This window comes from Pseudorca crassidens, chromosome X, assembly GCF_039906515.1.
Source record: "Pseudorca crassidens isolate mPseCra1 chromosome X, mPseCra1.hap1, whole genome shotgun sequence".
Classification (NCBI taxonomy): domain Eukaryota; kingdom Metazoa; phylum Chordata; class Mammalia; order Artiodactyla; family Delphinidae; genus Pseudorca; species Pseudorca crassidens.
Window position 1 is genome coordinate 112833953 of NC_090317.1, and position 25170 is coordinate 112859122.

At 38.8% G+C, this 25170-nt stretch overlaps 1 protein-coding gene and 1 pseudogene across 3 annotated transcripts in view; one reads left to right on the forward strand and one right to left on the reverse strand.

Annotated features, from left to right (window-relative positions):
- POLA1 (DNA polymerase alpha 1, catalytic subunit) overlaps positions 1 to 25170 on the reverse strand; it is a 305701-nt gene that overhangs the window by 249443 nt on the left and 31088 nt on the right. For all 3 annotated transcript variants that reach the window (XM_067723410.1, XM_067723408.1, XM_067723409.1), the window contains exons 11-20: positions 22832 to 22944; positions 22017 to 22133; positions 20721 to 20795; positions 17970 to 18108; positions 16766 to 16920; positions 13000 to 13084; positions 8506 to 8567; positions 6954 to 7043; positions 4910 to 5026; positions 1457 to 1632 (exon numbers count right to left, since the gene is read on the reverse strand). In XM_067723410.1, the coding sequence (XP_067579511.1) occupies positions 1457 to 1632; positions 4910 to 5026; positions 6954 to 7043; positions 8506 to 8567; positions 13000 to 13084; positions 16766 to 16920; positions 17970 to 18108; positions 20721 to 20795; positions 22017 to 22133; positions 22832 to 22944 (1129 nt within the window). The remainder of the gene's footprint in view (positions 1 to 1456; positions 1633 to 4909; positions 5027 to 6953; positions 7044 to 8505; positions 8568 to 12999; positions 13085 to 16765; positions 16921 to 17969; positions 18109 to 20720; positions 20796 to 22016; positions 22134 to 22831; positions 22945 to 25170) is intronic.
- On the forward strand, positions 18520 to 18838 carry LOC137216750 (cytochrome c-like; annotated as a pseudogene).

The window sequence follows — 25170 nt, forward strand, 5'->3', positions numbered from 1 at the left end:
TCAAGGGCAAAAGCAAGGAGACCAGTGAGGAGGCTAATATAAGAAAGACCCAGGGCTTCCCTGGTGGCGCAGGGGTTGGGGGTCCGCCTGCCGATGCAGGGGACACGGGTTCGTGCCCCGGTCCGGGAGGATCCCACATGCCGCGGAGCGGCTGGGCCCGTGAGCCATGGCCGCTGAGCCTGCGCATCCGGAGCCTGTGCTCCGCAACGGGAGAGTCCACAACAGTGAGAGGCCCGCATACCACAAAAAAAAAAAAAAAAAGAAAGACCCAGTGACCCAAGAGAAAGAGTTTGGTGACTTAGACCAGGGTGGGTCCAACGGAGGGGAAAAGAAGTGGTCAGATAAAGACATATTTTGAAGATGGAGCTGACAGGATTTCCTGATGCATGGAACATAAGATGTCAGAGAGAGGAATCAAAGATGCCTCAGAGGTTCTGGGCTGAGGATGACTTTGGAGGTTTCCAGCGATACTGGAAAAATAAGAGAAACCTAGAGGAGGTCAGGAGCTCAGTTTTGGAACAAGCTGAGTTGGAGGTTAATGTCAGACATTAAGTAGAACAGGCAGGTGGAGATATGAGTCTGGAATTCAGGGAAGAGAGGTCTAAACTGAAGATATGCTGGCGGGAGGCATCAGCACCCATGTGGTATTGAAATTCCTGCGACTCAACGAGATCAACCAGGGAGGGAGTGCAGTCAGAAAGAGAAGCAGTCTGAGGACTTGGGAGGAACAGGCAGAAAAGAACGAGGAGTGGCCAGAGGGGTAGGAGAAATTTTAAGAGATCATCAAGCACAAAGTTTGTTACGCAAAATGAGTAAGTTCTGGAAATCTAATGTACAGCAACGTGGCTACAGTTAACAATAATGTATCGTATACTTGAAATCTCCTAAGAGGGGTAAATCTAAAGTGTCCTCACCACAAAAAAAGAAAAGAAAGGAAAAGAAAAAAATAGTGATCGTGTGAGGTGATGAATAGGTTAATTAGCTTGACTGTGAGGATTATTTCACAATGTATATCAAACATCAAGTTGTACCTTAAATAAAATACACTTTTTATTTGTCAATTTGACCTCAACAAGGCTGGAAAAAAGAAATAATCAGCAATATCTCCAAATATTTGAATGACTTCTCAGATTTTATATTTCTAAAATATTTCCATCAATTTCTGAATTAATGAATTAAGGGCAGAAACCTAAATATCACATCAACTTCCAAACTGCTCTCAGGAAGCATCAAGATGGTGTTAAATGAGGGAGATATTATGATAAAATTAGAATAATTCAAAAAGCAAAATAATTCAAATTACTCAAGTAATGGAGATGGTGAGTCTGACATGAAGACGGACAATCTCCCCCTTCATAACACCACAGGCTCCTGTCTCTCCAGCCTAAGGATGATTCTGGTGTCTTGCTGTTGTTAATTTCAAGACAGACAAATTCTGAAGCATCCATGATCATACCTGTACATATTTCGTACATTTTCCATTGGGATTACAACCCTTTCAGTTTTCAGAATCTGTTGAACAAGTTCAGACAAATGGTAGCTTTTACAACGAATCAATTCCTTTGCTGAAATTTCCACATCACAGATCATTCGGCCACAGGTAGCATTTCTTTCACCAAATCCACTCCTGCCCTACAAGGGGAGGAAAAAAAGCAAATCCCATGGAAGAACAGATACTGAGAACATTTCATTCTAACTTGCTTTGAGGCTAGTCCCAAAATTACAATGATGAAACTCTCATTGTTCCATTCATGCATTCATTCAGCCATCAATCAAATATTTTTGAACACTGACTACGTATCTGACACTGTTCCAGGCACTTGGAATATAGGGATATAGCGGTGAGCAAAATAGAAAAGATTCCTGGTCTCAATTGAAATATACAACAAAAAAAAGAAATTATATAGTTTTAGGAGGTCATTAAGTACATGGAAAAGAGAAAATAGAACAGGGTGAGGGGAAAAAGGAATTTGGGGGGACTACATCTTAAATAGGGTGATCGTGCAGACCTCACTGAGAAGATGCCATATAAAGAACCCTGAAGGGGGTAAGGAGTTAGCAAAGCAAGTGTTTGGATGAAGTGTTTATAACAACTCTACCGCCATAAAGATATGAATAGGAAAAGAAGCAAGAGCACTGGCTCCCAACTCCAAACTGTGGCAGCAGAATCCTCTGGAGAGCATTATAACGGTAGAGTCCTAAGTTCTCTGATGAGGCAGCATGCCGTTCTACTGATAAGGCTTTGACTAAAATAAGATTTCAAGCGCTGAGCACTGTCAGGTTTAGGAAATGAAGGTGCTTCATCCAAAACCACCCAACCTCCCTTCAGTGAAGCAAGCAGGTAGAATGAGAAGTGACAAGCTTTACAAGAGTCACACGGGGCCTGGATTCAAAATTTTAGTTCTTCCCTTTACTAGCTCTAAGATCTTGAACAAGTTCTGCCACCCCTGTGAGAATGTGCAATAAACCTGGAGCTACTGTGAGAGAGAACGAACACAGAAGGCATGCTGCCCGTTGTCTTCTCACATACTCAGTGTCTGCTCCCCTCCCCCAACCCCCGTTCCTCCTTCCAATCTCCTCCCTTAACAAGAACCCGCAACTCTGCTCTCAGGGATGCCCAAGTGGAGCTAACAAACATGTGCTGTCTCTAGATTCTAAGAGCTGATTTTTAAAACTACCAGTGGATTTTTAAGGAACCTCCATACTGTTCTCCATAGTGGCTGTACCAATTCACATTCCCACCAGCAGTGCAAGAGGGTTCCCTTTTCTCCACACTCTCTCCAGCATTTATTGTTTCTAGATTTTCTGATGATGGCCATTCTGACTGGTATGAGATGATATCTCATGGTAGTTTTGATTTGCATTTCTCTAATGATTGATCATGTTGAGCATTCTTTCATGTGCTTGTTGGCAGTCTGTATATCTTCTTTGGAGAAATGTCTATTTAGGTCTTCTGCCCATTTCTGGATTGGGTTGTTTGTTTTTGTTATTGAGCTGCATGTAAATTTTGGAGATTAATCCTTTGTCAGTTGCTTCATTTGCGAATATTGTCTCCCATTCTGAGGGTTGTCTTTTGGTCTTGTTTATGGTTTCCTTTGCTGTGCAAAAGCTTTGAAGTTTCATTAGGTCCCATTTGTTTATTTTTGTTTTTATTTCCATTTCTCTAGGAGGTGGGTCAAAAAGGATCTTGCTGTGATTTATGTCATAGAGTGTTCTGCCTATGTTTCCTCTAAGAGTTTGATAGTTTCTGGCCTTACATTTAGGTCTTTAATCCATTTTGAGCTAATTTTTGTGTATGGTGTTAGAGTGATCTAATCTCATACTTTTACATGTAGCTGTCCAGTTTTCCCACCACCACTTACTGAAGGGGCTGTCTTTTCTCCACTGTATATTCTTGCCTCCTTTATCAAAGATAAGGTGACCATATGTGCGTGGGTTTATCTCTGGGCTTTCTATCGTGTTCCATTGATCTGTATTTCTGTTTTTGTGCCAGTACCATACTGACTTGATTACTGTAGGTTTGTAGTATAGTCTGAAGTCAGGGAGCCTGATTCCTCCAGCTCGTTTTTTTTTTTTTTTTTTTTGGCGGTATGCGGGCCTCTCACTGTTGTGGCCTCTCCCGTTGCGGAGCACAGGCTCCAGACGCACAGGCTCAGCGGCCACGGCTCATGGGCCCAGCCGCTCTGTGGCATGTGGAATCTTCCCGGACCAGGGCACAAACCCATGTCCCCTTTATTGGCAGGCAGACTCTCAACCACTGCGCCACCAGGGAAGCCCCCTCCAGCTCCATTTTTCGTTCTCAAGATTGCTTTGGCTATTCGGGGTCTTTTGTGTTTCCATACAAATTGTGAAATTTTTTGTTCTAGTTCTGTGAAAAATGCCAGTGGTAGTTTGATAGGGATTGTATTGAATCTGTAGATTGCTTTGGGTAGTAGAGTCATTTTCACAATGTTGATTCTTCCAATCCAAGAACATGGTATATCTCTCCATCTATTTGTATCAGGTTCCTTAAAAAACTACAAATAGAACTACCATACGACCCAGCAATCCCACTACTGGGCATATACCCTGAGAAAACCATAATTCAAAAAGAGTCATGTACCAAAATGTTCATTGCAGCTCTATTTACAATAGCCAGGACATGGAAGTAACCTAAGTGTCCATCATTGGATGAATGGATAAAGAAGATTTGGCACATATATACAATGGAATATTACTCAGCCATAAAAAGAAACGAAATTGAGTTATTTGTAGTGAGGTGGATGGACCTAGAGTCTGTCATACAGAATGAAGTAACTCAGAAAGAGAAAAACAAATACCATATGCTAACATATATATATGGAACTTAAGAAAAAAAAAAGGTCATGAAGAACCTAGGGGTAAGATGGGAATAAAGACACAGATCTACTAGAGAATGGACTTGAGGATATGGGGAGGGGGAAGGGTAAGCTGTGACGAAGTGAGAGAGTGGCATAGACATACATACACTACCAAACGTAAAATAGATACCTAGTGGGAAGCAGCCGCATAGCACAGGGAGATCAACTCGGTGCTTTGTGACCACCTAGAGGGGTGGGATAGGGAGGGTGGGAGGGAGGGGGACCTAAGAGGGAAGAGTTTTGGGAACATATGTATATGTATAACTGATTCACTTTGTCATAAAGCAGAAACTAACACACCATTGTAAAGCAATTATACTCCAATAAAGATGTTAAAAAAAAAAAAAACCTACCAGTGGTTTTTACCAATAAAATGCTGAATTCAAAGGAAAAGGTGTTTAGTGCCAAAGTTAAAATGTCCTATCATAAGGCAACAGATTCCTAGTCAAAGAAGCACAGGGTACTCCCTGGTAGCTACTTCATATAAAGAAACCAAATAGAGAAGTTAAGATTTTGAAAATTATTATTACCCCAAGCTTTGGCATGTTGGATCGCTTCAGCCGACCTATCTTGGACCAGTAAGGAACTTTGCACACATTAATTCTCTGAAGTAGCACTTCCAGTTCAAACCCATAAATATTATGACCCTAGTGAGAAAAAGAAGGCAGCCAATAACATTATAAGAAACGCAAATTAGAGGATTTATCTTCATATGCATAGAATTTCTTTGCCCTTTCTTTTTCTGGTCTCTAATTGAAGGCCTCATGAGCTTACCTCCGATTGGGGTCCTTTCTTCTTCAGGAATTTATTCATCAGCAGCATTCATTAGCCTTGACATTAACAAGGCTGCTAAGCAGATTGCTGGAATAAACTTTATTTTATCCTAATTGATGCAAGGTTCATATGATGTCTTTTAATTTGCAACTCATGCTTCACAGTCTCATGCAAATTTTAATGTCCCATACTTTTTAGCTGATCAGTAAAAGCTGTATTCAAACAATTTCTTCTTACTTCCTTAAAAACCAAGAACCCAGCTATGTTGCGTGACAGTTTACATAGACATCTCTAGAAAACGGAGGAAGTGCATCTAGTTTCTTCCTAAGGAACTGAGTTCAAACACTACTGATTTAGACTCTTAATCAATGTGCAACTAAATAAACATATACTATCACTCCATACTTCAAATAAGAACTTTGCTAAAAACATGGAAACAAAACCATCCCGAGTAAAAAAATCTCAAAAATATTACCAAATTTTCCATGTCTGTAATGATAATTCCCATCATGTGAATTATGTTTATTCTAGTAAGTTAAACTAGATGAAGTTTAAAATAAATTAATAAACATATTTGTCACTAATTTTAATTAAAAATATATACCACTATATATTTATGGCAAGTTTGTCTATTAAACTAAGAGACCCAAAGGACATGAGGAAGTCTCATTTCCAAATTATCATGCCTGGGATTAGGGACTCAAACCCATGTCAGGATTCTCTCTTCTTTCAGTTCGGATTTCTCACAAAGTCTTGGCTCTTACACCCTAGAGCAGGCCAGCTACCCTAGACTCCAGGATATCTCCTTGGGGTCCAAGAGAGAGACTACTAGTGGAGATTGGGTGAGGGCCTGGTGCTGAGCCAGAGTACCACAGGAGGGCACTGTGGACAGAATCTTCCCAGCACTTTCAAGATGGCTCCTGAAATACCATAAGGGAAGCGGGTGCAGAGACACTGGTAGCAACCTACAGGCTCTCAGTACTTGGCTACACCATCTTCCAGAGAGGCGTCCAAGAGCAAAAACGAACACAGAAATATACGGCAAACATTTTTCACAAGGCTTCAATGTAACCAAATTACTGATGTTACACTTAAAATATAGGCATTTATATGCTACTTCCCTCCAAAAAACCCAAAAGCACAAAATAATGTGATTGGTCCATTAACCCAGAAAAAAGACAAAAGGAAGAACTCCTTGATAGGAGTCTACAAACTAAGGAAGGCTGGAGGAAACACAAAGCAAAATGTTGTTTTAGGACTCTTCGGAACTGTGGCAAAGACAACTCAATGAATTATTACCTCTTACTATTTAGTAGGAGCTACTCAGTCATCAAGAGAAAAAAAGACTCCTAGCCACGAGCTCTCAAAGGAATATGCCAGAGATCCACTGAGCTCATAAAATTAAAATACTTACACTTTGGGGATATGCACCAAACCAAGGGAATTCACTCCTGTGACATTATACTGCTGGGCCACTAAGCCAAAATTTTGGAGCTATTAACAGCTGACATGAGTTGACTTACTTCTGGGTTGCTCTCTAACTATAAATAACAGGAGTATCCTAAACTTCAACAGTAATTCGTGAGTTGCTTTTCTATTAGAGGGGAAAAAAAAGTATCTTATAGTAGGTTGGAGTTTTTTCTCCTTTCTGTTAGGAGAAAGTATAGCAATTCCCACCAGTCCACAGGGTTATTTCACTCTGAAAAGATTCTCCACTGCTCAAAAAGTACCGATCAAGTCACACTGAAAAGAACTATGGAATGAAGAGCTTCCCCACAATATGGTCAAACATCTACTCACCACAATGATATCAGGATCAATTTTGTGAATTTTTGCAAGGAAAAAACCTAGCAGTGTTCTTTCTGTTGCAGCAACCTCAACCTTCACATTCTGTTAGACAAAAACATACCAGTCACTTATCTTTACTCTCAACTACTATACCTTGGCTCCTTGTTCAAGCAGGATAAGATTTCTTAGGGTTAAAAGAAACGATCCATTTCAAAATTAAATGCAGCAATGAAATTCCTGATTCTAGATTTCACAGTAATAGTTGCACAAAATCTCTGAGGAGCTCATTCAAGTAATAAACATGTGAATGAAGCAAAATTTTAAGTGCTGAGCACTATCGAGTGCAGAAACGTCCCTCCATAGGGACACGCTTGTGTATCTGGACACATTTTATAGCACCTGAATCAGAGTACCTATCAAAAACATTACTTACTTTCCTATATAATCCCTGGTAGACTTTGTTGTTTATGTATTTACCACATAAAGAGATCCCAAGGACTGTATAAACTAATCCCAAATAGTAGTGTAAAAACCCATAAATAAGAAACTAGACTAAAAACAAACATACATGTAAGAATTAAGTGTCTTAAATAAAACCTATCTACACACAAAAGGCTTCCACTTGGATTACTCAATATAAATCAGATATTCAAAAGATCCACTCTTACTAAGACTCTTAAAATGAAGTTGATAGCTATGTTTTCTACAACTAGCTCAGGTTTAAAAAATATCAGTTTGACTCTAATGGAATTTTCCAAGGTCATTTTACTTACTAATTCAGGGCACTTCACAAATAATAGCCTGATCCAATAGTACACCCAGACTACTGGACTTCTCAAACCAATTTAAAGTAAGTGGAACCTGATAAGGTTGCTAACTTTTAATTTTGGCAAGTGAAGACTTTAAAAAAAAATTTTTAAACCTACACATTTACCAACCCAGGCATTTCATAAAATAAAAAACATACTCTCCAAAAATAAAATTCTTCATATTGAATACGTTTACTTTTATGAAAAACTCACATTATACTACCCCCCCCCCATTTTTATTAAGGACTCGTGAAAACTTCTTCATGGAGTATACTGGGAGTTTAGAGATCACTGATCAATTATAGCCAGCCCACACCAACCTTCCCAATATATGTCACCTTTAATATCCACAGCGTTCTCAACTTCTCTTGACTTCCTTCAAGTTAGCGGGGTGGGGGTGGGGTGGGCTTTACCCAACACTTTCCCAAAACACTAATCATGTGATCATGCAATTTTGGAAAAGCTTCCAATTAAGTTATCTGAAGGAGGGTTTGAGACCACCCATCTATTAATAAAGTGTCAAATCCCATTATTTCCAGGAAGTAAAACATTTAAACATTGTTAAATAACACTTCTAGTTTTAAACTTCTAATACATTTTTAATGGGTTAATGCCATAGTCCAATCTAACAAGAATAGATCTAATAAATTAACATATAAAATAGCGTATTTCTACTAATCCATAGCATTCTCCTTTTCTCTTTTTAAACAAATACATATTTCATATTTAAAAGGAATAAACAGTGAGTTCTTTACCTTTTCCTTAATGCCTTCTTTAAAATGATATGGAAAAATACAATCCTTTGGTTTAGACACAACTGTAAAAAGGAAAAAAAATAAAGATTCCAACACCCATCTTAGTCCAATTTCAAGTACACATACACTGCAAGTTTCTGAATGGAAATCATCTTAAATATAAATAAATTCCCCTTGATCTCTAAATAGTTGCCAAAACAAACTACATATCCTAAAATTCATATGGAACCACAAAAGACCCTGAATAGCCAGGGCAATCTTGAAAAAGAAGAACAAAGCAGGAGGCATCATACTCCCTGATTTCAAACTACATTACAAAGCTACAGTAATCAAAACAGTATGATGTTGGCATAAAAATAGACATACAGAGAGCCCAGAAATAAACTCATACATAACATGGTCGATTAATTTATGACAAAGGAACCAAGAACATACAATGGAGAAAGGAGAGTCTCTCCAAAAACTGATGTTGGGAAAACTGGACAACCACACACAAAAGAATAAAACTGGACCACTATCTTACACCATACACAAAAAAGTAACTCAAAATGGATTAAAAACTTGAACATACTGGTGGCGCAGTGGTTAGGAATATGCCTGCCAATGCAGGGGACACGGGTTCAAGCCCTGGTCCAGGAAGATCCCACATGCCGCAGAGCAACTAAGCCCATGTTCCACAACTACTGAGCCTGTGCTCTAGAGTCCGTGAGCCACAACTACTGAGCCAACGTGCCACAACTACTGAAGCCCACACGCCTAGAGCCCATGCTCCGCAACAAGAGAAGCCACCGCAATGAGAAGTCCGTGCACTGCAACAAAGAGTAGCCCCCGCTCACCACAACTAGAGAAAGCCCGCACGCAGCAACGAAGACCCAACACAGCCAACAATAAATAAATAAAAATAAATTTATTTAAAAAAAACAAACCTGAACATAAGATCAGAAACCATAAAACTCCTAGAAGAGGGCCTTCCTGGTGGTCCAGTGGTTAAGACTCCATACTCTCAATGCAGGGGGCACGGGTCCAATCCCTGGTCAGGAACTAAGATCCCGCATGCCATATGGCATGCCCCCCCGCTCCCCTCAAAAAAGAAAAACAACTCCTAAAAGAAGACATAGACAGTAAGCTCCTTGACAGCAGTCGTGGCAATGACTTTTTGGATTTGACACCAAAACCAAAGGCATCAAAAGCAAAAATAAATAAGTGGGACTACACCAAAGTATAAAGTTCTGCACAGCAAAGGAAACCATCAACAAAATGAAAAGGCAACCTACTGAATGGGAGAAAATATTTGTAGATCATATATCTGATAAAGCATTAATATCCAACATATATATATTTTTAAATTCATACAATGAAAACAAACAACCTGATTAAAAAATGGGCAGGGGAGCTGAACAGACATTTTTCTAAAGACATACAGAAGGCCACCAGGTACAGGAAAGGGTACTGAACATCACAAATCATCAGAGAAATGCAAAACCACAATGAGATATTACCCACACCTGCTAGAATGGTTATTATCAAAAAGAGAAGAGATAAAAAGTGTTGGTTGGAGAGGATGGAGAGAAAAGGGAAACCTTGAGCACAGTTGGTGAGAATGTAAACTGGTACAGTCATGGAATTTCCTCAAAAAGTTGAAAATAGAACCATATAATCCAGCAATTCCACTTCTGGGTATTTATCTGAAGAAAATGAAAACAGTAACTCGCCACTTGCGATAACACAGATGGATCCAGAGGGCATTATGCTAAGAGAAATAAGGCAGAGAAAGACAAATACAGTATGATCGCACTTACATGTGGAATAACAAAAACAGAAAAGAAAATGAAAAAAATGAGCTCACAGATACAGAGATCAGATGGTGATTGTGGGGGCAGTGCACGAAATGGGTGAAGGGGGTAAAAAGGTACAAACTTCTAGTTATAAAATAAATAAGCCTTGGGTATGTAATGTACAGCATGGTGACTACAGTTAATAACCCCGTATTGCATATTTGAAAGTTGCTAAGAGAGAAAATCTTAAAACTTCTCGTCACAAGAAAAGAGAAGTTTGTAACTATGGTGATGGATGTTAACTAGACTTATTGTGGTGATCATTTTGCTACATATACAAATATGGCATTATTATGTTGTATACCTGAAAGTCATACAATGTTACATGTCAATTATACCTCAATTTTTTAAAAGTTTAGAAGATTAAATCTGAAAAAAAAAGAATACCCAAGTACAGAGCCCTAAGTCCCTACAACTGTTAAAACTGCTTTGATGAAACATTTGCTATCCATCTAAGTCAGAATGGAAGATATTTAAGTCTTTCCCAAAGGAAATGCCCACCACCACCAAAACCTCAACCAGCATACAATGGAGGAACTCAGTCCAAACTTGTCAAAGCTAGGATAGTAAAGATGACCAAAGCTTCCCCCACTACACTCTCGACTCCCTGTCATTCACAACAGCTGTTCATACAGTGACATACTCTGAGGAGGTAAATGTTGAAATGAGCTCATGACTCTCTCTTCCACATATTTTCCAAACTATTCTCAACATCACTTTGTTTTGTGTATTCAACCCAACTTAAAGGGTAAAACTTCACAAAAATAACACATCACCCTCCCTTCTCTGCTTGCTTCCCTTGTCCCACTTTCCTAGTATCCAAGAAACCTGACAGGAGATGCTGCCCCAGTTAATCTCTGGTTCTGGGCTGGAAAATAACCCGGGAAGCATAACACATCAATAGTGTCGTGCCCTTATTTTATTTTTTACAAAAAAATGACTATTTAACTGGCCAAGTTCTCAACATGCAATACATCATAATCCACGGTGGAGACTGCCTCATGGCACGCAGAATTCTGTGGAATAGTTTCAACTATTTCCAACTCCAGCACGATATTACCATAACTCTGCCCAAATAGGTAAACATTTATTTATCCCTTGGCATCTTGCCTCATCACACAGAAAACTTTGGCCAGGCTTCTATGACAGGCTTTTAGGGTGACATCATGAAAAGAAAATAGTTACAGCATAATTTTGACCCAGAAGAAAAAAACTACTCTACCACAATAGAGTAACCACTGGAACAGAGAAAAAGATATCAAACTGCCTCCCGACTTCCGCTCCTAGAAAAAAATTAAACAGCTGAATAGGAGCAACCAGTCCAATAAAACTTAGGGTCCACAACTGACCAAAAAAAAACTTCTTTACCAAACAAAACCAAAAATAAACAAATGGGACCTACTCAAACCTAAAAGCTTTTGCACAGCAAAGGAAACCATAAACAAGATGAAAAGACAACCCTCAGAATGGGAGGAAGTATTTGCAAATGAAGCAACTGACAAAGGATTAATCTCCAAAATTTACAAGCAGCTCATGCAGCTCAATATCAAAAAAACAAACAACCCAATCCAAAAATGGGCAGAAGACCTAAATAGACATTTCTCCAAAGGAGATATACAGATTGCCAACAAACGCATGAAAGAATGCTCAACATCATTAATCATTAAAGAAATGCAAATCAAAACTACAATGAGGTATCACCTCACACCGGTCAGAATGGCCGTCATCAAAAATTCTACAAACAATAAATGCTGGAGAGGGTGGGGAGAAAAGGGAACCCTCCTGCACTGTTGGTGGGAATGTAAATTGGTGCAGCCACTATGGAGAATAGTATGGAGGTTCCTTAAAAATCTAAAAATAGAATTACCATATGACCCAGCAATCCCACTCCTGGGCATATAACCAGAAAAGATGAACTCTAATTCGAAAAGATAAACATATCCCAATGTTCATAGCAGCACCGTTTACGATAGCCAAGGCACAGAAACAACCCAAGGGCCCATTGATAGACAACTGGTTTAAGAAGATGTGGTGTGTGTGTATACACACACACACACACACACAAATGGAGTGTTACTCAGCCATAAAAAGGAATGAAATATTGCCATTTGCAGCAACATGAATGGACCTAGAGAATATCATACTACGTGAAATAAGTCAGAGAAAGACAAATATTATATGCTACCACTTATATGTGGAATCTACAAAATAACACAAATGAGCCTATATACAAAACAGAAACAGACAGACTCACAGATATAGAAAACAAATTTATGGTTACCAAAGGGGATGGGCGGTGGTGGGGGGTATGATAAATTAGGAGGATGGGATTAACGGATACAAACTACTATACATGAAACAGATTAGCAACAAGGACCTACTGTAGAGCACAGGGAACTAGAGCCAATATCCTGTAATAACGTATAGTGGAAAAGAATCTGAAAAGGATAGATATATATTATATATAACCGAATACTTTGCTGTACACCTGAAACTAACAGAGTACTGTAAATCAACTATACTTCAATTTAAAAAAACTTCTTTAACAACATGCACTAAGTATCTTAAAAGCATTTTTTTTTAAGTTACTGATCCAACAGCTGGAGAAAAAACAAAATAAAAATTAAGCCATTAATAAACCAGCTAAAAAAATACATACCACAGAAGTGTGAGTGAAAGGGAGGCCGTGGGGGTGCTTTATCTAGTGCGAAGCTGTGATGCACCAATGCTGCCACAGCAATAATCTGCCAAGAAAGGAGGAGAAAATCACTTATCAGATACCTACTACGCAGTCTGCATTCTCACTACAACCACCGAGAATAGAAAAAGATACAGATTTTAATCCGTAAGAATACTTTAATTTTTTATTACGGAAGTATTTAAACAAATAAAAAAATAGAATAATAAAATCAACTCTCATACGCCGATGACCCAGCTTCAATCATCAACTCATCAACAGCCCTACCCCACATTATTCTGAAGCAAAACGCATACCTATCACTTTATCCAGAAATATGTCAGCAGGTATCCCTAACCAAGGTTTCTCAATCTCAGCGCTATGGACATTTTAGGCCGAATAATTCTTTGCTGTGGGGCTGCCCTGTGCATTGTGGGACGTTTAGCAGCATCCCTGGCTGCCAACAGCACCGCTCCCCACTCCCCAGTCTCCAAGTTGTGACACCAAAAATGTCTCCAGACATGGCCCAAAACCCCTTGAGGGTTAAAATCTCACCGAATTGAGAGCCATTACTTTAAAAGATGAGAAGTTTTTAAAATGCAATACAATCATCTCAGCTAATTCAACTAACAGTGTTTCCTTAAAATCATTAAATATCCAGGCAGGATTCAAATTCTCATGTTTTCCCAACTATCTCAATTTTATTTACCAAATAAGTCCATACTTTGCCACCAGCTGATATGTTAAACTGTCTAAGTACAACTCCTCCCCATCTATTATTTCTTGCAATTTATTTGTTGAAGAAACTGGGTGGTTTTGCCCCGTAGAGTGCCCCCCCAGTAAAGACTCTGCTGCTCGTATCCCAATAATGTCATTTAACATGTTCTTCTGTTTCTGCACTGCCTGTATATTCATATGTGGATCTGAAGGCTTGATAAAAATCAGATTTTTTGGCAAGAATTCTTTGGAGGTGCTACTGATCACTGGTTATCACATCGGGTCTGGTTATCTCTACTCTAGTGATACTAGCAGCCTCTGAAAATCACTGCCTAGATCCATTATCTCATTAGAGATTGCAAAGTGGTCACATTCAATTTTTCCTTTATTTTATTTATTTATTAGCTGGAAAGCTTCTATGAAGACAAACTTCCCCATATCGATTATTTGGTTACCTGAGATACAATATATGTTCAAAAAAGTCAAGATAAATGCTTGATTCAATCTATTTATTTACCAGTTTTCAAAATAATGAGTTAGTTCCCTAGCTTTCTTCACAGATGAGCAATGCGGTGCTGTGTTTACAGTATCATTATGAAGTCGTATGTTTCAATCTGTTGCAGTTATACTTATACATGCTCAAATTGTCCCATCTTTGGTGTAGGGAACTCTTCAAGTTTACTCTTGAGTCCTTCTGACATATCTTCAGTAGATTTTAATATCGTCCTTGCTTTCTAGTATAACAAGAAGTTCCAGGCTTATCCTGGACATTTCCTGCCCCAAATCAGCTATTTCTTCACAAAACCCTATTTCCTTTCTGGGGAAATGGTATTTAGAAACCTCACTCTGGGTGCTGGAAGGATTTTTTTTAACTAATTAAATTTTCCCCAAACACTTAACTAATAAATATCTACTATATCAACTATTATTAAAAGATCAAATCACATACAAAAAAAATTGCCAAAAGGCTGTTAAAAAAGATCCCCATCAATGTCAAAGGATTTAGAAGCAAACAAAGACGCTCCCATCGAACAAAGAGAGACAATTTAAGCAGCAAAAATAACAAGAATAATTAATGAATGAAACAGATTGAAATATACTAAGTATATATAAAGCCCATGAGTTTATAATGATAGTCCATAAAAGACGAAGCAAAAATAAGTAACAAGAAAAATAAACAAATCATGTGTCAACAGTGCACATAATGTAGGTCCCCAACTTCCCTCTCAGAAAACTGGCAGCGAAAGAGAAAGAAGTACACATTTATCTCTTCTTTCCTATATAAAGTATTGCAGCATAACCAAATAGTACTGGTTAATGAGGAAAAGTTAATTTTATAGAAAAATTTAACTAATAATCATTCTAATATTTCACATGCTTAACTAATAAACATGGAAAGGATGACGGAATTAGAAGACCATTTTACAACTCCTAATGAAATATCTAATTTAGGCAAAAATTAGATCAGTGGTTCTCAACCAGGAACAATTTTGCCCGCAGTCCCCAGGGGACATTTAGAGATGTCTGAAGGCATTTCTGGTTGTCAGAACTAGGCGGTAGCGGTGATATTTGGCATTGGGTGGAGGCCAGGGATACTGTTAAACATCCCACAATGCACAGGACAGCTCCCACAACAGGTTCATTCGGCCCAAACATCAGTATTGCCGAGGTTAAAAAACTTGAACCTACTAATCAATGATAGCCCCACTAACAGTGGTTTAACCAGACATTACGTGCCTACTGATACAACCCAACGTGAAATACACTGTACCACCTACACAGTATTTTGGCCAAAAAAAGTTAAACCTGAACCTAATCAATTCGGCAGTGCTAATGAGCAGGGGTGGATACTTTTTTCTGTAAAGGGCCAAAAAGTAAATATTTTAGCCTTTCAGGTCACAGAGTCTCTGCCATGACTACTAACTTTGCTGCCGTGGTACAAAAGCAGCTGTAGATAATATGTGAACGAACAGACATGCTATCTTCCAGTGAACTTTATTTACAGAAACAGGTGATGGGCTAGATTTGCCCGCAGGCCACAGTTTGCCAACCCCTGATATACAGGAAGAAATCCACAGACACGAGGAAGCAAACAAATACAGAAAATGGGTCATTCATTGAGACCACTAACAGTGATTCCTCAATAAGTCAACGTCACTGAAAAAGCTGGAGGGGGTGGGAGGGAGCTGCTCACATTTAAAAGAGATTCAAGAAACAAAAACTAAACACCGTCTGTGGATCTTCTATAAATCCTGACTCAAATAAATCAACTGTTAAAAGACATTTCTGAGGGCTTCCCTGGTGGCACAGTGGTTGAGAGTCCGCCTGCCGATGCAGGGGATGCGGGTCCGTGCCCCAGTCCGGGAAGATCCCACATGCCGCGGAGCGGCTGGGCCCGTGAGCCATGGCCGCTGAGCCTGCGCGTCCGGAGCCTGTGCTCTGCAACGGGAGAGGCCACAACAGTGAGAGGCCCGCGTACCGCAAAAAAAAAAAAAAAAAAGACATTTCTGAGAAATAGAGTCATGTGACTATGGACTAGGTATTTTAGCTGGTATCAAGGAATCACTGTTAATGTTAATAGGGGTGATAATGGTATTCTATAAGAAAGTGTGCATGTTTTGAGAGATGCAAACCAAAGTATACAGGGGTAAAATGACACAATGTCTGAGATTAGCTTCAAAATACTTCAGGAGGAAAAAAGAAGAAGGGGGGCGATAAACAAGTGTGACAAAATCTTGCTAAATGGTGAATATGAGTGATGGGTATATAGGAGTTCATTATATTATTCTATGTCCATCTGAAGTTCTCCAAAATAAAAAAATTTAAAAACACAAAGTCCAGCAATTTAAGTCTTTAAATAAAAAAACCCTCCAAACCAGACAAATTCAATTCATTCTTCAAAATGGAGTTTGGTAGTGAATTAGTATTCTTTCCCTTCCAAAAAGAACAACCTCCCCTTACAGAAAAGCTATACAAGTGCAAGAAGTATCGCACCTCTGGCATAGGTACAAAATCTGTCCTGTTTCTTTACCTCGTTTTCATGTGTCTTTGCATTCTGCATTGTCTTCATGCTCAAAGACATGACCACAAGTGGAGGAGGACCAACATCCTTAATTACGTTCACCAGGTCCGGTTTCAAGGCCACTGCCTCAACTTTACACCAACTGATTGGCTGATTCAAGAGCTCTGAAAAAGAATAGGAACAACAGATCAATAGCTATTTGCTGAAAAAGAAAAGTTACTATAATTAAGACATCTGTGATTAACCGAGATTGTCTTCAATCCTACCTTCTACTAAGAATGTCTTATTATAACATCTAACTAAAACTAAACCACGTTATTGGATTGTATGCAAATCTTCGTGTGTGTATACATATGTTCATTTTCCTGGGAAAAAAGTCCACAGCTTTCATCTGACTTTCCAAAAAATCCAAGACCCAAAATAGGTTTGTAAAAGTCACAGCACTGCCTTAGAGGAATAAAAAAAAAAACAGTTTTGGGACTTCCCTGGTGGCGCAGTGGTTGAGAATCTGCCTGCCAATGCAGGGGACACGGGTTCGAGCCCTGGTCTGGGAAGATCCCACATGCCGTGGAGCAACTAGGCCCGTGAGCCACAACTACTGAGCCTGCGCGTCTGGATCCTGTGCTCCGTGTGAGAGGCCCGCGCACCGTGATGAAGACTGGCCCCCGCTTGCCGCAACTAGAGAAAGCCCTCACACAGAAACGAAGACCCAACACAGCCAAAAATAAATAAATAAACAAACCAATGAACCAACAATAAATAAATAAATTTAAAAAAAAAACGGTTTTAAGAGATTCATGAAGACAAAACAAAGTATCACAAATGCAAGTATTGAAAAACATCAGGTAAGAGACCATACATGCACTATCCACACCGGGCAGTGATGTTTTGCTCCTTCAGAAGTCAGCAGTTCACTATGTAGAACAGCTGAGCCACATCAGCCAGGTTGGAAGTCCACGCTGACAGCAACACAATGAAGGATGCACCCAAATGCCCGAGTAGGCTAGCTAAAACCTCCTTCCCACTAAAATGCTAAGCACCACGGTGAAAGAGTGATTTCAAACGTACTTCCTATACTCACTCAAGGAAAACCTTAAAGAAACTAACATTAAAAAGGAAGTGGTCGCACTGAAATTGAGTCCAATTCTTTAACTTCTAGAAACCGCATCTAACAGCAATTTACTTAGCATTCTGAAAGTAAATTTTCCCTTACGTGGATTTTTTACTTCGAGCCAACAAGGTCCTTTGATCTTTCTGTTCATCAAGAACAGTTCCAAGCTGGATGTGTTGGTCCCAAATACATGAGAAAAAGTTTCTCCTTTCAAATCCTGAGGAAGCTGTGGCATTTCAGCCTGAAAAAGGCAAAGACAAAAAAAAAATCTTTTTTTGTTTAAAACTATTACTTCACATTTTCCAAAGTCTATATTTGAAATAAACAAAAGTCTCTCTATGAACCACCAGAAGAAACCCCTTTGATATATATGAAATGTAATTTGCCACAAATGAAATCCATAACAATTCACAGTAGGAAACAAAAACAATTCACAATGACAAAATAATGCATCTTGATGACACCCATCAGAAGAAAAATGGGCCAAGAAGCTCCTGCAAAAGAGGATTTCTGTCCAGAGCTGTACATACCTTACTGATAAAGAATAGCCAAATAAATACAACTCCGTTAGAAGAATGAAAGCGAGAGAGCGGGACATTCGGCTTGCGAGCGGGAACCTCTTAGTCGTGCACGGAGAAAGAACGATTTAAAAATGGGTGATGTTGAGAAGGGCAAGAAGATTTTTGTTCAGTAGTGTGCCCAGTGCCATACTGTGGAAAAGGGAGGCAAGCACAAGACTGGGCCAAATCTCCATGGTCTGTTTGAGTGAAAGACAGCTCAGACTTTCAGATTCTCTTACACAGACGCCAACAAGAACAAAGGCATCACCTGGGGAGAGGAGACGCTGATGGGAGTATTTGGAGAATCCCAAGAAGTACATCCCTGGAACAAAAATGTTCTTCGCTGGCATTAAGAAGAAGGGAGAAAGGGCAGACTTGATAGCTTATCTCAAAAAAGCTACTAATGCATAATCGTTGGCCACTGCCTTATTTATTATGAAACAAATGTCTCATGACTTTTTATGTGTACCATATTTAAATTGATCTCATACACTAGAATTCAGATCATGAATGGCTGAGGTAATATTTCTGTCCTGATTTAAATAAGATTGGCTTGTGGCTAAATGAATATAGTCAGTTTTTTGAATTTCGATAGTAATTCTGGTTCAAAAAGTACTATCACTGTTTTCCCCTTCTAAAGAGATGATTAAACTTAAATAAGGAATGTTAAACTTTTCAGCGATACGGTGAATGCCTTCTCAAACCCTATAGGAGATTGGTTTTATATTTAGATTTCTATAACTGGTTATATTAATATATTTAAATACTGAGAAGCTCCCTTAACTGTCTCATAGACCAGCAAGATTCACCTGTGTTTCAAGTTGTGTTCGTTTGCCTGTTAAGGCAAGGGCTGAAGATATACTGACACATCCACTTTATCTTTTTGGTCTTAACTACGCCAATTTAATTAAAATTCTCCATCTAAAATATTGCGTTTTACTTAATGAAAGGAATTTTAGTGTGGTTTATGTATAGCATCAAATAAAGAATATTTAGTACTTTTCACATTTTATAGATGATCTTTAAGATCAGATGCTTTTAAAATTCACTGTGACAAGATATGTTAGGAAACTTGCTTGTGAATTCTCTACAAAGTCAGACTAAGTTATAATTCAGGATTGTCTTAAAAAAAAACAGGTATTCAGAAACACAACGGCAGAACTACTGTAGATGTGTGATGGGCAATGGTGCTTTTGCCAACTCAGAAGGGTTAAGGCAGAGGAGCTTTATCATTAGCACAAATTTGTAAATTATCTGATCATAAGGCTTGAAAATTAAAAACAAAGTCACAGATCAAAATAAATAAATAAATAAAAGCAAGGGAGTAGGACTCATTCAAAATGCTTCCATGGAGAAAATTTTTTATGGGAGACAGTGTTTTATTTTTCTTTTCATAAGAAATATTCACGTTCTCAAGTTCTATATATATTGCCATGTGTGCTCTGATGAATACAGCCTAAACAAACCGATAATAAATTCAGTAATTTTCTTACGTTATCTGAGCAAAAAATAATGATACTGGTTATCATCTTCCTGTTGATGCTTGAAACAGTTGCTGCTTATAGAGCAATTTAAGACCAGGAATAATTACTAGTGCATCAGTTGAATGCTACATACATCCCTCAGATTAGAAATCCACAGCTAAAATTATCAAGTCATAAGCAATGTATTTCATCACAACTTTATTAATAATTTACACATGGCATGCAAGAAATGTTATTTCAAATTCATTTCTAAATAAAAGTTTTGACAGTTACAAAAAAAAATGCTTCCATGGTACTTTTCATCACCACTGTCAGAGATATTTCTTAAGTTTCCCTTTTCCAACATCATGAGATCAAAACACTAGAACGGAGAGGTAAAGAGAGGTTAAGGTCCAGTTAATTAACATCCTGCAGCAGTGACCTTGTCTGTCAAGGGAGCAGGAGCAGCACTACAGTGACGCTACTGACGCTCTTCTCTCACCTTTCCACTGCTCAGAGGGACACTTCAACAGACTAATGATGTCCAACTCCATCTTGTGGCATTCATTCCACTTGACAAACAGTTGTGCAATTTCAACTTATTTATGTAAAGATGCATACTTGAAAGCAGAGAAAGGCCGTATAACCTATAGTCTACATATTTAAATTCATTTTATTCATTTTAATTATTCATGACTATAAGTTCACTTCAATGAACTATAAGCTTGAAGAGCCCTGCCAATACTCCTAATTGAAAGCCAGTTGAAATTTCAAAAACAGGAAAATGCCATTTTCAAGCAAAATCCATTCATTTTCTTTGTTTGACTTACCGAGTATCTAACTTCCAAGTACTCCGACTTCTCTGGAACATCAGGTATCTCAAAAGCATAGTTCTTTTCCACTGCCTGGGTAAGTTGATATTTAAAAATCATTAAGATAAAAAAACTTTTCACAAATTAAATTGACAAGCATTACATACACAACGCATGTCTCTGTATTTAATCATTATGGAACACAAAGGTAAATAAAGCCAAAAAAGCACCTTTTCCCCCTCTCAACTGGGACTAAAATAGCCAGTGACAAAATGTTAAAAAGACTTCTTTTGGACACTAGAGAACTTAGAAGTATTTGCATTCAAGAGAGGTAATAAAACATTAAAAATGTTTACAATGTCAATGCACTAAATTATTTGCTACTCTTCGATACTAAGCAACTCCATCTTGCTACAAAAATTAATGATAAACATTATAATCATAGCTCACATGTACTGAGTGCTTGCTATGTACCAAGGATTGTTGTAATCACTAATCCTAATTAATTGACTTAACCCTTCCAACAGCTCTTGAAATAAGGCCCCACTTCTCAGGTGAAGAAACAGGCCCAGAGAAGTCACTCAGCACTTGTTCAAGGTCACAGACCAGGAAGTGGTAGGGCTAGGACTTAAAGCACAAGCAGTCTAGCCTGAGCACCTATGCTCTTCACCATTGCACCACATTGCTTCTAGAATTTTAGAGACCTGATCCATCAGCCACAAGTCAAAAAGCTCAAATAGTTCAGATGGTTAGCCTCATCTTCAGCAACTCAATCCTCCCTTTATTGCAATCACTGTTAATATAGCCAGTGTGCTGAGGAACTTACAGCCCCACAACTATGGCCAAAGGCATCAATAGCTCACTAAAATGAAGACAACTGATCAATATGTATCACACGAATAGAAGAACTTTGTTCTATCAGAAATTGCATCATAGACCCTGACTTTTAAAGATTTAACCTTCTGACCAAGACAACTTGGCAATAACCAATGTAAACAAGATCAGAACAGTTTCTTCTCCATCTAAGAATAAGAACACAAGCTATGCTTCAAGTACTGGAAGCAATTACTTTGCTAATGTTATCTTTTTATTCAAATTAATGAACATCATACACAGTTTAAAGAGAAAGAATAAATATTTTTATAAATCTAACATATTGGTTTTACATTGCTATCTATGAAATTTCCATCCAATGAATTATAGCCACACAGAAGGCATTTTGCAAAAAGAAGATATGCAATAACTATTTGCTAAATCAGGAAATTAACAAACAACCAATATATAGACCTGAAAAAATTATCACCAAATACAAACCTTGGACTTGAATTTCATAATCTTATATTTTGCTGCTATTTTCTCATCAAATTCATCATAAACATCCTTCATTGTAACTGGAGTTCCACTTTCTTTCCCTGTATTTAGATCAATTTTCTGCTTTCCCATGGAGAGCGGAGGGGAGGAGAAAAAATATCTGTACATAAGATCTTTTCAACCACCAGAAACCCAAGCCTAAATCAACTTTCATCTTCACGTACTTAAACATTTAATAGAATAAGGTGAGTTCAAAGATACAAATGGACCCAAAAATGTACTAAATCCAACACCCAAGTCCTCCCAATGGCATCATAAAACCCAGAGATAAAGATGATCAATCCTACAAAATGGGAGAAGAGTGTTGTAAATCTTGACCAAGACGCTTCACAGTTCAACTGAGATGGGAAACAACTGGGGTTGAGAGGAGAGTGTGGATGTTAAGCCCTAATAAAAAGAAGGAGCAAATGGAACTGACTTGTTAAAAATGGCTGTGGAGGAAATAACAAAACCATGAAAACTGGGCCAAACACCATGTCATATTTTAGAGTCATAAACTCCCAACCCCAATAATTATGGAAATGGGGAGTGGGGGGGGGAGACAGCATTATGTACTGAAACTCAGGCACTTTTACGCTCTTTCTAACAAGTTGAAAAACAGATAGTGTTTCACTCCACTTCCCCCAATGTCTAATGGAGCTGCTGACAATCAGTGGTCACGAGGCAGGCAATAAGAAAGGCTGTAGATAATCCACAGCCCTGTCAAAGGACAGAAGACAGAATACACTTGGAATTAGAAGCTGTCTACTAAGGTTTACCGTTTCACGCGGAAGGAAGTAGAGCGTTCGCTCAATGTTTTTCACCATGACACAACAGCTCACATGGGTTTGGGCGAATTCGATCCAAACTTTGCCAAATAGAAACACCACACCTACAAGAATAAGGAAAAACCATGGGAAAGTAAACATTTCAGTTATATCACATTAAAGGGACGATGTAAAAGCTCACTGTGTCCACACGTTTATGCTTTGGTAAGTCATTTCTTACACCAAATGCATCTGCTGTCCATTCCCAAAAACTAGTTCCTTTACTCAGTACCTATGCCATGACAATATCACACCAGTAAAACCTGTGACCACTGGGAGGACAGGGAACAGAATGATTCTCTAACTTGGTGGGAGCATTTTTCCCTAGAATTAGGGAGACATCCCAGGTAAATAGGGACAAACCTCAGTTATCAGGGAGACATCGCAGGCCCGGATAACTACTGAGACACCCTAGGTCAGTGTAGAAACCGCTGGGGAATTAGAGAGACATCCCGGCTCAATGTAGACAGACCTCGAAAACTAGGGAGACATCCTAGATCAGTGTAGGAGGAAAAAAAGGACATTTTCCCTAGAACCAGGATTACCCACATTAAGAGAAACAAAAAAAAGCAACTTATTCTCCAACAAAACTTGTACTTAAACCTTTTATGAGAACTCTGAAAATGTAATACTAAACTCCTTTCTAGCTTGTACTTACCAATAAAACTTAACATTCATGTGTAAGGATAACTATGTATGGTATATCAGTATTCTCCTGTATGTAAAATTGTGTTTTGGAAAAACATAATTCATCTCACATCTTATTCCATATAATAGTATATATCTCCTAATAGGGCTAAACTATCATCTTCTATTTCACCCTTTCCATCTCACAGACTACTGAAGACATCTGGCTGGGTAGCATTTGTAATGTTCCTCCCTCTCCTATTTCAGTTTAACAAATGGGGTCTAGTAACCAAATCCTTTTGAGATCCCTAAGTAACATAGACCACAAAGTGGTAAACCAAGCCTTTCTGGACATCAAGCCATTGTTCATGAAACATGGCCATCAAGAAAGGACTCCAGGGCTTCCCTGGTGGTGCAGTGGTTAAGAATCCACCTGCCAACGCAGGCGACACAGGTTCGAGCCCTGGTCCGGGAAGATCCCACATGCCTCGGAGCAAGTAAGCCCGTGCACCACAACTATTGAGCCTGCGCTCTAGAGCCCTCGAGCCACAACTACTGAAGCCCGTGTGCCACAACTACTAAAGCCTGCGTGCCTAGAGCCTGTGCTCTGCAACAAAAGAAGCCACCGCAATGAGAAGCTCGCGCACCACAACGAAGAGTAGCCGCCATTCACTGCAACTAGAGAAAGCCCGTGCGCAGCAACAAAGACCCAACTGAGCCAAAAATTAATTAATTAATTAATTAATTTTTTAAAAAAGAAAGGACTCCAGAGGGAATTCCCTGGCAGTCCAGTGGTTAGGACTTCATGCTCTCACTGCTGAGTGCCCGGGTTCAATTCCTGATCTGGGAACTAAAATCCCACGTGGCCAAAAAAAAAAGGACTCCAGAGATTTGATAGTCAACCTAAGAGATGGCCACTGTGCAAAATCCCAGGCTCCATGAATAATTAGACAGCAGTAATGAACATAGCCGCTTATAGGGCCACTTGCCTGAGGCACTTAGAAAATTCTGGCACATGCAAAGGCTACTGTTCACAAGGCCAATTACTCCAGTTTCACAAGATAGCTCATCAGCGCTTCCTTCTGTCACTCGTTCTAGTAGAAATAAGACTATCTAAGAATTTTCATTTCTGCAGATGATTAAAATTCTTACAAGAGTTGTGTAATTTTCAGCTGGGGTAAAAGAGGTGTGGGGGGGAGATAGGGGAGAGAGAAGGGAGGACTGTGGGGATGATTAAAAAAGAAAAAAGTCACAGTAGCTCAGAAAATTAAAAGTCATCCTCACAACAGTTAGAGACGAAAAACCAAAATTCCATGCAAAGAAAAATAAAGACCCTAATACTGGATTCAAAGATTCAAATAGCTCATTTTACAGTCAAACTAATATCACATTTCATGCAACACATTTGACACTGTTTATGCCTCATTTGCCACAAAAAGATCATGGTAAACAAAGATTACATTCCCCTTAAAGTTACTAGCTGAAACCAGGTGCAGTCAGGATTATTCAACCTTGAAAAAGTCATAATGAAGACAGGATATCTTCCCATATGCAAAGAGTAAGATTCTTTTCATAATTACGGAGCATTCAGCAACAACTGACTTACTTAGAATCTGTAAGAAAGTGAGAAACAATAACAGGGTCTTTAGGAGTACTTCGTTTTT